The sequence below is a fragment of the Vipera ursinii genome (genome assembly GCF_947247035.1).
Source record: "Vipera ursinii genome assembly, chromosome: 1".
NCBI lineage: Eukaryota > Metazoa > Chordata > Lepidosauria > Squamata > Viperidae > Vipera > Vipera ursinii.
In genome coordinates, this window is record NC_139512.1 from 153609142 (window position 1) to 153623157 (window position 14016).

Genomic DNA, 14016 nt, shown 5'->3' on the forward strand with positions numbered 1-14016 from the left:
AATGTGCAATCAGCACATTGGCCCAGTTTCGAATCTTAGAAGGGTGTGGCTGACTGATGAGAACAAATAAGTTTGAAATAGCTATATCGGTCTCCCTTTAATTCTTTGTTAGCAATCCCAAAAATTTACATATAAATTTCTAATATGGTATAATTATATACAAGTGGTAATGATGACGAGGTAGCTTAGACATCTTCCTTCCTTCCTTTTTTGTTTGTTTCTTCTAATTACCATCCCTCATATAGCTCCCTGTCATAGGAATGAGATGGAGGGGTTAAAGATTTAACATAAGGAAGAGGGATTTTTTTTGTTTCTATAGCCCTACAGCAGCAAGGATATGGAAATGATGAATTTTTTTTTTGTATGTGCGCTTTCCTACTGGTAGGCTGAATTACCTGATAGTGGGTTGACCATGTTCCCTGGAATACCAGATTTGTTTCAAGCAACTATCATTTTCAATAGAGCCTTTGTCACTTAATTGTAACTAATTAAGATACTGAAATTAACTTGGCTATTATCAAAATATTGTGGTACTCTTTTTTGAATCCCATAAAAAAAAGGTAAAGCTTCACCCTGCCAGTCATGTCTGACTCTAGGGGGCAGGCTCATCTCTGATTCCCAGCCAAAGAGCCAGCATCCAAAGACACTTACATGGTCATGTGGCTGGCATGACTATAGGCCAAAGCCACATGGAATGCCCAAATCTTTATGCTATCATTTCATTTTCAGATTTCATTTTCCTACTAATTTGGATTATGGTATAAGAAATGTGGCAGGGTTGGATTTATAGAAGTAATGCTAGTGAAATAGATGGTAGATTCCCTTTTAGGTGTCTCTTTTATTTACTTACTATACATTTATACTACTATATGTCCTTTTCTTGTTTAGCAACTACAATCTGTCCCTTAAATTGGAAGCGAAATGGTTGCTAAATGAAAGAGAGAGAAAGAACAAAAGTGAGACATGCTCTGAAATCACAGCAGCAGAAATTTGGTCATAAATGCATGCACTAATCAGAAAATATTTTTTTAAAAAAGTATTTAGCAACAGTTGCTTAAAATGAGGAAGCTGTTAAATGGGTAATATCCTCCAAGGATGCATTGGAGGCAGTTTTTATATTCTAATCCACTTGCATGAAAATATTTCATACTGTCTAATCTTTGAAATATACTCCCCCATCTCAGAAATATTTCTTATTTCTAAATCATGTACATTAGTAGCATTTAAAATCTTACTTCTTTGCTTTCTTCTGAATCAGACTCACTGCTGAATTCTTCGGTATTTAAATTTTCAAAATCAGATTCTCCAACAGCAATTGGTACAGTCACAGTCAGACTTGGATTGTTAATGAACGACATGTAATCACTTTCATCTACCACATATCTTTCCACAGTGCTGCCGGTGCCTATGCCACTGGTGGTGGTTCCATTTCCATATCTAATAAAATAATCAAGATCTTTGCCAATTTCCACAGTGTGGTTAGAGATGCAGCTGTTTTTATTGTGGAGCTCCTCGAGAGGTTTGATTTCATCTAGAGCTTTTTGCTTTTTAACAAAGGATTTTTGGATGAATTCATTCATTTTTCTTTTCATAAAATCTACTCCTTTATCAATCCTCGCCATTGCAATCTGGAGATTGTTCATTTCATTATCATCATCTGTAGCGGCAAGGTTATCTGCACTGAATGAGCTCAAGAGCAAGGCCAAAAAGAGATTCAGCACCTAAAAAAAAGCAGGAAAATTCAATCCTTGGTTTTGATCAGCAAATGCTATACACTGAAATAAACTATTTGAAATATATTAAAGACTTACAACCTAGTTCATGAAACATGCATTATAAAAAGGAAAGGAATGTTTAGGTTTTAGGCTGTGCTAACCAAGATAAAGACCAATAGGACACATGCACACACATATCCATGCAATCTGGGTTCACACATCAAAGCATGACTTAGGGTAGAATGGGTACAGATGTTTATGGAATCTTTTTCTCTTATGAACTCCCCCCCCCCCGCAAAAAAATGGCACCTGGTTTTGACTAAGTCACAGAAAACTCAGAGCTGCCTTTTGTAACACTGCCTTGGAAGATGATTGCTTATGGAGTCCCATTGCATTCGCTGAATGTTTCCTCCTAATTTATGAAACTTGAAGGAAAGATTGACTTAATGAAAATAAAAATTGTCTATGCCTGTGTGCTTGCGTTCCTATTGATGTTCAGCTTTGAAACTTGATAGTAGTTATTGACAGCCTATTTATCTTAATCAGAATAAGTACCTAGTTTGAAGGAGCGGTAGATACAACAGTCAAGTTGTATACAGATGGGAACTACAGTGGTGCTTAAAAGTGCATAAACATTCTGAATATTCAACATTTATGCACAGACATAACCTAAAATGTGATCTATTCTCCATACAAATCCTAAAACTTGTAAAAACGTATAAACTCCTAAACCTAAAAGAGAACTAAATTAAACAAATGAGTCAAAATAATTGTACTACTTCTTTTATTTATTAAGGAAAATTTTGAAAATCAAAAAAGATTCATAAGCTTTTAAACATCACTGTATTTTTATAGGTTGGCAAATATATTTTTGTTTACCAAACACTTCTAATTGTCAACACGGCTAACACTGGATGTTCCCATTTTGACAACTGATGAAAATGCAGCCATTTTCTCTATTCCTTTAACATGCTTTTTCTTACTTTAGAAATTAGGTGCAGCAGAGAGGGGGGATTGGAATGTAAGCTCAGTTAGCCATAACATAATGCTGTGGTGGGAACCCAAGGACAAGCTGATAATGTTTTGGTGGCTGTGGAGTTAAGGGGAAAGCCCTCGCTTTAAGCTAATTTGGGAATGTGATTTATGACAGTTTATTGGGGGTGGGAATTGCACTTTGTTACTTTGTATCAGGGGAAGGGAATTTAGTTTTTGGGTTCTACTATGTAGTGCCGATACTTTGTTTCCCAAATAAAAAGATTCTTTAAGGCAAACAATGCCTCAAAGTTCTTCTGAAGGGTTTCATCTATTGGAACCATGACACTAATGTTTCGATGAATGTTTGACAATTGCATGAAAAGTTGTTCCATTTGAAAAGAGGGTGTCTTAAGAGATTTAAAGAGACAATACTTCTTAATATGGTCTAGAATAAATATTTGTTTTTTTAAAAATTACATACCACTAAATTTCCAATCACCATAACCATCATGAAGACTGTAAGGCACATGGCTTGACCTGCAACCTCCATACAGTCCCACATGGTTTCTATCCATTCTCCACAAAGAACTCGGAATACGATCAAGAAAGAGTGGAAAAAGTCATTCATGTGCCAGCGAGGGAGTTCACAATCTTTTGCAATCTTGCACACACATTCCTTGTAGCTTTTACCAAAGAGCTGCATACCAACCACAGCAAAAATGAAGACAATGATGGCCAGGACCAAAGTCAGATTTCCCAAAGCACCAACAGAGTTGCCAATAATTTTGATCAGCATATTTAGGGTTGGCCAAGATTTAGCCAATTTGAAAACTCGCAACTGAAAAACAAATAAGTGACCAAAAAAGTTTAGTAAGTGATAAGTTAGTTAAAAATAATCAAATGGAGCCAAATTACACTGAAATAAATTGGTGTTCATATAATACAACATTGAAATACAACCATCATTATTTAAAAATGAAGACTATTTTATTCATTTTCTTCCAGTGAGACCCCATAATAATTTACAGTTTAAAACTGAAATCTTATTTATATTTAAGACTAACTTTATGAATTGGTTTTACTGATAGTCAAATAATTAGTTTCAAAGTGCAGCCAACTTTTATTGAACCATAAAGCTCATATATGCCATTCAAGCTACTTCAATAAAAAAAAACATCTAAGTCTTAGTTTTATAGGTATCCAGTGATTTCCACTACCAAAAGAAACAACAGAAAATCAGAAGACGAAAATAAAGGGTTTTGCTAAATGATAAATTTTTCTAGCAGAGATTTCCATTAATGAAATATGTTTGGACATAATTCAAACTACCTTCCCATTTTTCAGAAATTTTTTTGTATCATTTCCCCTTCTGCCATACTGTCCCCATCCTTCTGGAACAGATCTGAAGGATTTGCAGTGGCTACTGTATCTTTCAGACAAAATCATCCACAAATGACTGCCATCAGATACAAGCCTCAGAATTTTGAGCATTAAGAAAGATGAGTATTCAGTTCCGAAATGTAGTTCAGCATCAAAATCAATTAATTTTAGCATCCTGAAAGGGTAAAGAGGATGTACATGTACTTATATTTCTTAAATTAAACAATTTACCAGTCTGAATGATCGGAGAACTGAGAGTCCTTCCACATTTGCTAGGCCAAGTTCAACCAAACTAAGGGTGACAATAAAACCATCAAAAATATTCCAGCCTTCTTGGAAATAATAATATGGATCCTTGGCTACTAGTTTAAGAAACATTTCTCCTGTGAAGATTCCTGTGAAAACCTAAAATGTGACAGGCAGATTTATCAATTTCCAAAAGCTTAAAATGCATTTGATAGATTTATTCAGATTTTCTTATTCACTTTGTCTTAAATGTGTTATGTTCTTTAATATCAGTTTAAAAAGCATGCAGGAACTGGAAGAACGTTACTGGAAACTTGCATGAGGTTTTCTTTGCTAGTAATACTTTGAGATTTTAAACAGGAAAACAATGATTTATCTCACTATCCAAAGCAACTATAAAGATAGTTACAAATGTTAGGGATTGGACTGTCTTTTATTTCCCTTACAGCAACACACTGCTCAGATAGGTAATTTGAATACTTAAAATGGGCAGCAATCGAAGATCAGCTCTAAATGTGTGTGCAGACACAGTTCTATATTTTGTAACAATGTGGAAATGACAATTAGTATCAATACTCTTTTCACCTTTCAGTTTCTTCTCTCACATACTTGGCTGTAAGATTTTTATTCCGGTGGTTTTAAACTGTTCTTTTTTCTATCATTCAAATGTGAGTTTAGTTTTTATTTACATTGATCCCAATTGGTAAAATAAAATTAGACTGCATAGTCTCAAGCAATAAAGAAAAGTGATTTTAAATCATCAGCAGTAAAACCCTGGGAGGAAAAAACTCCACAGTTACCGTATTTTCTGGCGTATAAGACGACTTTTTAACCCATGAAAATCTTCTCAAAAGTCAGGGGTCGTCTTATGCGCCGGGTGCTGAAACTTTAGGGACAGGGCTGGCTGGAAAACCAGGAGCGGATCTCCCATTTGGTCTGCGCAGGGAAAGCGGGACCAATTGGAGAAGAAGCTGCAGTCTGTGATTTTTTACAGGCTGGGGTCTGGGCGTCTTTCCTTCTAAAGTTGAAGAGCAGCTGCAGTCTATCCCAACTTGAAAGGCAGGTGGGGAATGCAGTAGCCAGAGCAGCTGCTTAGCTCTAAGGACACATTTGACTCAGGAACTGGGCGGGCTGGCTGGCAAACCTGGAGCGGATCTCCCATTTGGTCTGCACAGGGAAAGCTTTAGAGTGAATTAGGAAAAGTTTAATCCACTTGCACTGTTTTATGTTTACATGTTTGATGACAAACAGCCTTATGTTTATAAGTGACAGTTTTCCTACTAAGCACCTGCATGTCATAAGCATTTGAATTAAAATTACCATATTAAAATCAAATCTGATGTTTTTTAATTTTTATTTGGTGTGCGTTGGAAGAGGGGTAGTCTTATACGGCGAGTATAGCCCGAACCCTATAATTTAACAGGAAAAGTAGGGGGTCGTCTTATACGCCCAGTTGTCTTATACGCCGGAAAATATGGTAGCTTGCAATTAGTGCAAGATTGCACTAATAGTAGACAGCTAACTATATGAACAATGAGAAATTGGAATGTCATAAAGGGAGCTTAATACTCATAAATTTGTTGTGGGAACTTGGCATTTAGGTTGCAGTGAGGATCAGAAATAATTTGTGAAGTACAAATTAGGTGAGAAGTCTTGCTTGAGTTTAGTAGGGCTGTATAAATTCAGAAAATTTCTTGTCCAAATGTATTATCAATGTATTTTTATTTACTTTATTCTAAAAGTGCCTTAAGTGATATACAACATATGAAATGTTCTGATTAATAAAATATTAATATTTTGATAATTACAATATTTTATATTTTAAAACATTCTTTAAAAACATTGTTTTCCTTCCGTTGTTATCATACTGAAATCAAACCACAAAATGAATTTTCTTAATGTATTTTGAGGTATACAGACACAAAATTACTGTATACTGGTTTTTTTAAAAATAGTACTCAGTATATATTGCTAACCATATCTATCCAATATTTAAGGCCACTCATTTCTTTTGTTAAAAGAGAATTTAACTCTTCACTTAGTGCTGTTATTAACAACATCATTGGAAGAAACATTAATTAAAGGTACAATATTCAAGCTCACCAGGTTTCCAACATTAAGGACTTCCTCAAATCTTTCTGTCATCGGGTAATGTTCCATTGCCATGAACAATGTATTTAAAACAATGCAAATTGTAATAGCAAGGTCAACAAATGGATCCATCACTATTATGTTAACAAAATGCTTTACTTTCAGCCAACCCGGGCAGCAATCCCAGATTAAGAAAATGTTTGCAAATTTGTACCAACAAGGTGGACACTTCTGCCGTGACTCTTCAAGTTCTGTTTAAAAACAAAGTGAAAGGTTATCATTCTAACACAAAAGAAAAAGGTATCTTTATTGGCTTTCTTTTTTCAACTTTTAAGTATAAATAAAGAAAAAAAGAAGATTCAGTCATATATGATATTGGAAGAAACATTTGGACATGTGAAAAAAGAAGTTTTACTACTCTATGTCTACTCCAAATAAAGTTAATTCTCAAGATGCAGGCCCAGAGTCTCACTGCCGTGTCTTCAATTCAGATCACTGTATTTAAAAAAGAGAACTCTAATATTAGAAAGCGGATAATAAAAATCAAACAACTATTAAGACTTTAGCCTCTATATTTAGGTTTTCTGTCTTTATTTGATCATCCCGACCCTAGATTAAAAAAAAGTGAACCCCTTGCTAGCTGAATCCCTTGCCATCACTACGTCTGTACCTTCCATGGTGTTTGTGATTATACTAGCTACACTCATGGCTCTTTCTCTTATTGTGGGGTCCTCCAAAAAGTCCATAGAAATATGGAAAGAACTTGATCTTCTTTTTTTCATTTCTGTTTCTGTTGTTGTGGCCTGAAAAAAAGAGGGTATCATGTAAGATCATCCTGAAAATGTTCAAGATAACAAGTCATATGAAGAATCTCTTAATTTGAAGACACACATGCATCATGCTTTTGAATTATGTTTAGTTTCTCATGCCAAACATTTGCTACTTATTGAATTATTAACCTGGTATTTCAGGATATTCTTAGATAGTTGTAAGAAGTGTTCTCATTTTGGCAACTTCATTGTTATACTTCTCAAATGATCTTCAAGAAACTTTCCATGATTGTTTCAAATTTATTTCTCAACCTGCCTTGTTTATCCTTATTAGTTTGGCAAAATCCCACTTACCTATCCATTTCAACCTGTATTTCATTTAGATTTGCATCCAAGTAAAGACGCGTAGGACTGTAGCCTTGGAAAGCATTAAACTTTGCCAAATTTACACCTATATATAACTACAGTTGAGATTTATGCTGTCTTCTGTAAATATCCTCATACCTTTTTTTAAAAAAATATGACACTTTGTAGAAGAAATAAATTGCAATTGATCAGTCATCAGCTATAAATCTATAATCATTTACTTATGTGCATTTCCCATATGTAGGATTATGGCATAAATTCCAGGTTATCAATAAACATTAGATGATGTGGGGGAAATAATGACATGTCACTTGCTTATTTTCTGTGTTTAAGATGGACAGCAAGCTTTTCATTCAAGCTTAATCAAAGGAAATGAAAAATAATATCCAGCATGTCATGCTTCTCTAAATTGGCATAAAAGATCAGATTTTTTGTATATAGAAACATAAAATGTGTGTCTAGGAAAACACACATTTGGCACACTGAAACCTGAAATCTACGTACACTAATATGGTATCTCAGTTAGATATATTTGTTTCATCAGCCAAAGATTAAACATCAGATTAAAAGACGCATGAAAATGCTCAATATAAAGTGAAATTTTGGAGTGATTTTATCAACATTTGGGGAACCAGAACTTTTAGCCATATTGTTTGTATGTGGTAATGATGTTCATGAGACAGAATGTAATCAAATGTACACAACCAAGGCAGAATCCATATGGCATCAAAAGATTTAACTTCCTTTTGGTTACGGAGAAAGATGTTTCTGGCCAGACACAATTAATTCAGAGCCAGATAAATAAGATCTGTCAAGGTTTTTCTGAATATAAAACACACAAAGCAAAATATTTTGCACATTTTCCAGATACTTTTTCTCACCGCTTTGTAAATATTAATGTTTAAGACTGATTTTATTAGTAGATAAAAAAAATAATATTACAAGATGCAGGAGCATTCACAGCTTGACCAACCAAGGATCATTCCCAGGGATTCCATTCTGTAGAAACACTGGCTGGTGCATTAAGAAAAGGACACCATGCCTGAACTATTTAAAACTTCCTTACATTGTCATCAGTAGCTGCTTTATCTATTATCACCTCTGGCAGAAGCTGTCCAACAGGCGATGTAGGAACAGATGGTCCACCAACCAAGGAAACCACCCCATTGCAATCCACAGTGCTGTGCATCTTCCCATTCACTGGAAACACTGCCAGCATCCTGGATGACCTACTGGCCTGACTAATGTTACTGTTACGCCGTTCACCATGTCTGCGCGGCACAAAAAGAGAATCTCTTCTGCTATCATTATCTTCAAAAGTGCTGTGTTCATCATCAGCGAAGTCATTCTCTGATCCAATATCCTTTGCTCTACCTCTGAAGCTGAAAAGGCTTGTTCTGCTGTTGCGCCGTGGGGAAAACAGTGAGCCACGCATGCTCAGCAAAGACTGTAAAAACAGACAAATGGATAGAAAGTTAGCAAAGTCATCTAAGTCCTGACCTTCAGTGATAAAAAGAAAGGATTCTCTTTTCTATACATACATACAGAATGTAAATATGGTATTAGACCAGACGTGTCAAACACAAGGCCCGGGGGCCGGATCCGGCCCGTGAAGTGGTTTCATGCGGCCCGCGAAGCCATCCTGGAAACAGTGAGGGAACGGCCCCCACTGCCTTGGCCCTGGCCCAGAGACCCTCCTTCTGCCAGAGACCCTCAGATCTGTCCCACTCCTGCCCAGGCCCCCATAGGCACCCTTGATGCGAACGATGTAGAGCTGGCCACACCCACCCAGTAGGCCATACGCACCCAGGCCACACCCACCCGGCCCCCTGAGGGCAACCGCAATGCTGATGCGGCCCTCAATGAAATTGAGTTTGACACCCCTGTATTAGACAGTCCTTTTCTATGATAGATTTTGCTCTAAGAGTTCCTATCTTTGCATTTCATGAGTCGCTGCTACTGAAAGAGGAAAACTTGAGACCTAAACCTTCAAATATCCAAAAATTCAATATTTATTAAAACTCTCCTTCCTAAATACCTGATGTCCAAATTGGTTTACTACGTATGTTAGGGCTTCAAATTTTACTACGTATGTTAGGGCTTACTTGGGAATAAGTCCAATTAATTAAATTAAATTAAACTATTCTTCTAATTAAATATACAACAGAATATCTCTTTTGCAAAAATATCTGTACTACAGACTTGTTGGATTTTAAAAAATGTAAATGAAGTTTTTGAAAAGGAAATTTTCAGTTCATTGATATAATTAAAACATTGTCATCCATTATTTCTATGAATGCCTTGGCTTATCTTAATTCTCAATATCTAAAATTATTTGCCTGCAATACAATGTATCTCTTTTATACTAATGTTAAGGATTATGATCTGTTGCTACTGAATTGAAAGTAGACTTCATAAGTTTCATAACCATGACTGGACCATAAGAAACATGACAAAATTATTAGGAGTTAGTATAATCCCTTAATATGGTATTTCAAATAATGTTTTCAACAACTTGTCTGAAATGGTATAGGGCAGGGGTAGGCAACCTTGGCCCTTTTATGACTTGTGGACTTCAATATCCAGAATTCCTGAACCAGCCATGCTGACTCAGGAATTCTGGGAGTTGAAGTCCACAAGTCATAAAAGGGCCAAGGTTGCCTACCCCGGTATAGGGTTTCCTTCCTGAGCAGGGGGTTGGACTAGATGACTTCCAAGGTCCATTCCAATTTATGATGATGATGATGATGATCATCATCATCATCATCTCTGTGAAATTTGCATTTCATGAAAAATTGACTCTCTAAAACAAGGGTCCCCAACCAGTACCGGGCCACAGCCCATTTGGAACAGGTCCACACAAGTGGTGAGCACAGACACACCTGCAAAGCTCCACTAGTATGAGCAGTGGGTGCTTGCACTCATGCGCAAATCTCCACTTCGTGCCACTCACACTCTTCCCTCCCCCATGCCAAGCTGCCAAGGTGGAAAGGTGGGGGACATCTACCTTACCCTAGATTTAAAAGCAAAAGCTTTCAACCTGCCAGTAGCAAACATGAATGGGCAAAAGTGCTGTTTTGTAAAAGATCAGTCTCTTCTAAAACATCATAACAAGACTGCACTTTTTCCAGAGGCAATAATGATTGAGCTCCATAGTTAGCACAGTTTACCTGATGGGGAGAAGAATGCTTCCGTTCTAATGTTAACCTATTCCCTTCAATGGAGAATCGGTAACCTCTTCTCCTGATACTCTCTTCAGACTCAGATCTGTGAAACTCATCTTCATCTTTTTCCTCTCCACCAGATTGTTCTTTTTGTTTTCTTTTCTTCCTTCTATTTCTTCTCTCTTTGGCACTCTTGGAACTCAATTTTGATGTTTCAGATGAACTTTCTGAATGTTGCCCCGTTCCACCTCCTGCGCTGGGTTCTTTAGATTCTGCAGATGCAGTTGCTGCAGCAATCACCGCTGCCTGCCATGAAGCATTAGTAGCTATATTTTATTGGTCTTATGAAAAGAGCAGCTTTCTTAGTATTAACATGAAAAATACACAAGGAAAAAAACATTGCATAATATAATATATAGATTTTTTTAAAAAAGCGATTGGAATGTTTATTATTGTCTTGCACTTAAGATTAAAATATTACCATAATACATTCCTTCATTTAATTTAAAAAATGTATGCTAAGCGATCTCTTTTAAACCTGGTAAAAACACGAAGTGAAAAAGATATTTATGACACAAAGAGTTCCAATCCAAGTTCCTTACTAGTTAGCTAAGCCAGGTATCACCACCCTAGATCCATATTTAGATGATCTCCTTTTCTGAAGAACCAGATTTCTGTCACTTAAAATGCACAGCCACCCTTCTGGCCTTCCAAAAGTCATTGAAGAAAATGGCTGGGCCAGTTAGCCTGGGGCCCCAATGAGGGCATGGCATTTTAGAGGTGGCTAATGGAGTAGAGAACACCCCACTTCCTTCCCGTACACATTTTCCTCTCCCCCTCTTTATCTGATTCAGTTTTAATTAACTGCATTTTAAATATAAGATTCCTCATTTACTGCTTTAATGTTTTCAGTGAATTGTAACTGTATGTCTGTAAGCTGCCTAGAGTCACACCCCCAGCAAGATGGGTACTGGTGTCCTATTCTCCCAGTGACAGCAACATAAAGAAGCACTTAGAATCGACTTCCGGTGGTGACACCGTGCCGATGGTGGGCTTTCTTCTGGCTGCCAGCCCTGCGATTGTGTGAAAAGTGCGCGGAGACAGCGAAAATCAGCTGTCCCACGGCTTGAAAACCTCCCCCTCAGGAGAAGAGGGGGAGGAGAGTTCTCCTTGGGTAGAGGTAGAGCTCCCCTTGACCCCCTTAATTATTTGGGGGTCAAAGGGTGAGAGCTCCCTCGGAGCCCGAGGCTTCCTCCACACTCCAGGATGCCTTTGCTCTGAGCTTCAGGAGCAAAGCAAGACGCCGCATCCACATCTGCATTTTAAAGGGACTTGTGAGTAATTTAAAAGCAGACAGAGCTGACCAGAAGAAGTTAAAATTGCAAGTGCTGGAAACTTTAACTTGGGGAGAATTAATCTTCTCCATATTTTAATTTGACTTAAAAGGAAAAAATGGCGCTGGAATGCTGTTTCTTTGTTTGAAAGGACAGTGTCAAGAAAGAGATACATTTGGCAACAAAGTTTAAACAACGTATTAGACTTTGTGTATTTACAGCTTCTTTCTTTTTTTAAAAGAAAGAATTCTTACAGAATATTTTTTCTTTTTTATTCTGGGATTTTGCTTTTTACTTTTTTTCCCCTTTAACTGCTGATTTTGTTGAAGGGGAAAGTGAAACTTATAAGAAGTGGATTTATATAAGCAGGAAAATGGCTTCAAAGCATTTGGGAATTTCTGCTGTTTCTAAAAGTACAATTTCTTCTCCTGTAGCACAGCCTGCAGTGCAATCTAAGCCTAAATCCCCTCCACCTTCTCCCCCACCGCCTGCATTTACGCTTAAAGATATTCAAGATGCTTTAAAGCAAGCAACACAAGAAATAAAGGAGGAGATGGCTGATTTCCTTGACAGTAAAATGAAGGAGGAGATGGCTGACCTTCTTGAGAATAAAAATAGAGAAATGAGGGAAGACATATTGCTTGCACTTCAAGGGTTAGCTACACATATTGAACGATTGGATGACCGGGTGGATGAAGTTGTGGAGCAGTGGGCTAGTGCCTCCTTAAGTAACACCAGCTGCCTGCAATTAGTGCAGGTTCGCATCCCACCAGGCTCAAGGTTGACTCAGCCTTCCATCCTTCCAAGGTAGGTAAAATGAGGACCCAGATTGTTGGGGGCAATAAGCTGACTTTGTAATAATGCCGCTTGGGGGGGGGCGAAAGCCCTAATAAGCAGGCATATACATAGAATGAAGGCTATTGCTAAGCACATTGGTTTGTGCTTAAATTGTAAGCCGACCTGAGTCTTCAGAAAAGGGTGGGATATAAATGGGATTAAAAAAAATACTGAAAAACTAGAAAGCAAAGTTGTCAAAGTTGAAAACAAGATTGATATAACAGAGGATGAAGTTACCATCTCACAATATAGAGATATGGAATTTGGTTATTTATTTTTCCAGGAGATCACTTTGAAATGCAATTATTCAGGCTTTTTACAAACAGAGATTTCAAATTGCAGATCAAAATATTATAATCTTAAAAGAAATACCTCCAAAACATCTTAGAAAAAGAAAAGATTTTGCCTTTCTGTCTGAGGAGCTCAAAAACCGACAGGTCCAGTTTAGATGGGAGATACCTATTGGAATAGTGGTGAATTATGCAGGGACATGATATAGACTTAATACAATTTCAAAGGCAAAAGATTTTTATACTTATGTCCTGAAAACAGGTTCACCACCATCTCCACGACCTAAGAGAATAGAAGAAAGGCTGGAAGATAAACAACCAGTTGAAGGCGCAATGTCACTGGTTGTAGGAGATTTACCGCAGGCTGAGCCTATTGAACAGAGTTTGGAGGTAAAGCATGATCCAAAGGAACAGAGGATGACTCGTGCTGCGTATAGACGTAAAGAAAAGGAGCAGAAGCAGAAGGCTAATTCTGGACCAATAATACAAGGCCCGATTACTACAGAGCCTGTGGGAGGGGCACGACTGAAGATATCAATGGCTGATCTTCAAGTTCCAGAGGGTCCAGGCCACTAAGGATGGCAAAGCTTCTGACATGGAATGTTAATGGCCTGAATTCACCACAGAAAAGAAAGAAAGTATTTCACTACTTGAAACAACATAAAAATGACATTGTTTGCTTACAGGAGACTCATATTGCTGCAAAGATCAAAAGTACTTGATTAGTTCTCAGTTGGGATCACATTTTATAGCTTCTGCCCCAGATAAAAAGGGGGGAGTGGTTATTTATGTAAGAAGAGATTTATTGGCTAGATTAATTGAATCTGATATACAAGGAAGATATGTTA

General features: G+C 37.1%; 1 protein-coding gene across 1 annotated transcript in view; it reads right to left on the reverse strand.

Moving 5' to 3' along the window:
• Window positions 1-14016, reverse strand: part of LOC310642029 (sodium channel protein type 1 subunit alpha-like) — a gene marked incomplete at its 5' end in the record, with an annotated part of 73043 nt that overhangs the window by 27539 nt on the left and 31488 nt on the right. The window contains 7 exon segments of the mRNA XM_083365406.1: window positions 1236-1721; window positions 3172-3528; window positions 4302-4475; window positions 6420-6658; window positions 7078-7210; window positions 8610-8990; window positions 10714-11013. Of these exon segments, the coding sequence (XP_083221532.1) occupies window positions 1236-1721; window positions 3172-3528; window positions 4302-4475; window positions 6420-6658; window positions 7078-7210; window positions 8610-8990; window positions 10714-11013 (2070 nt within the window).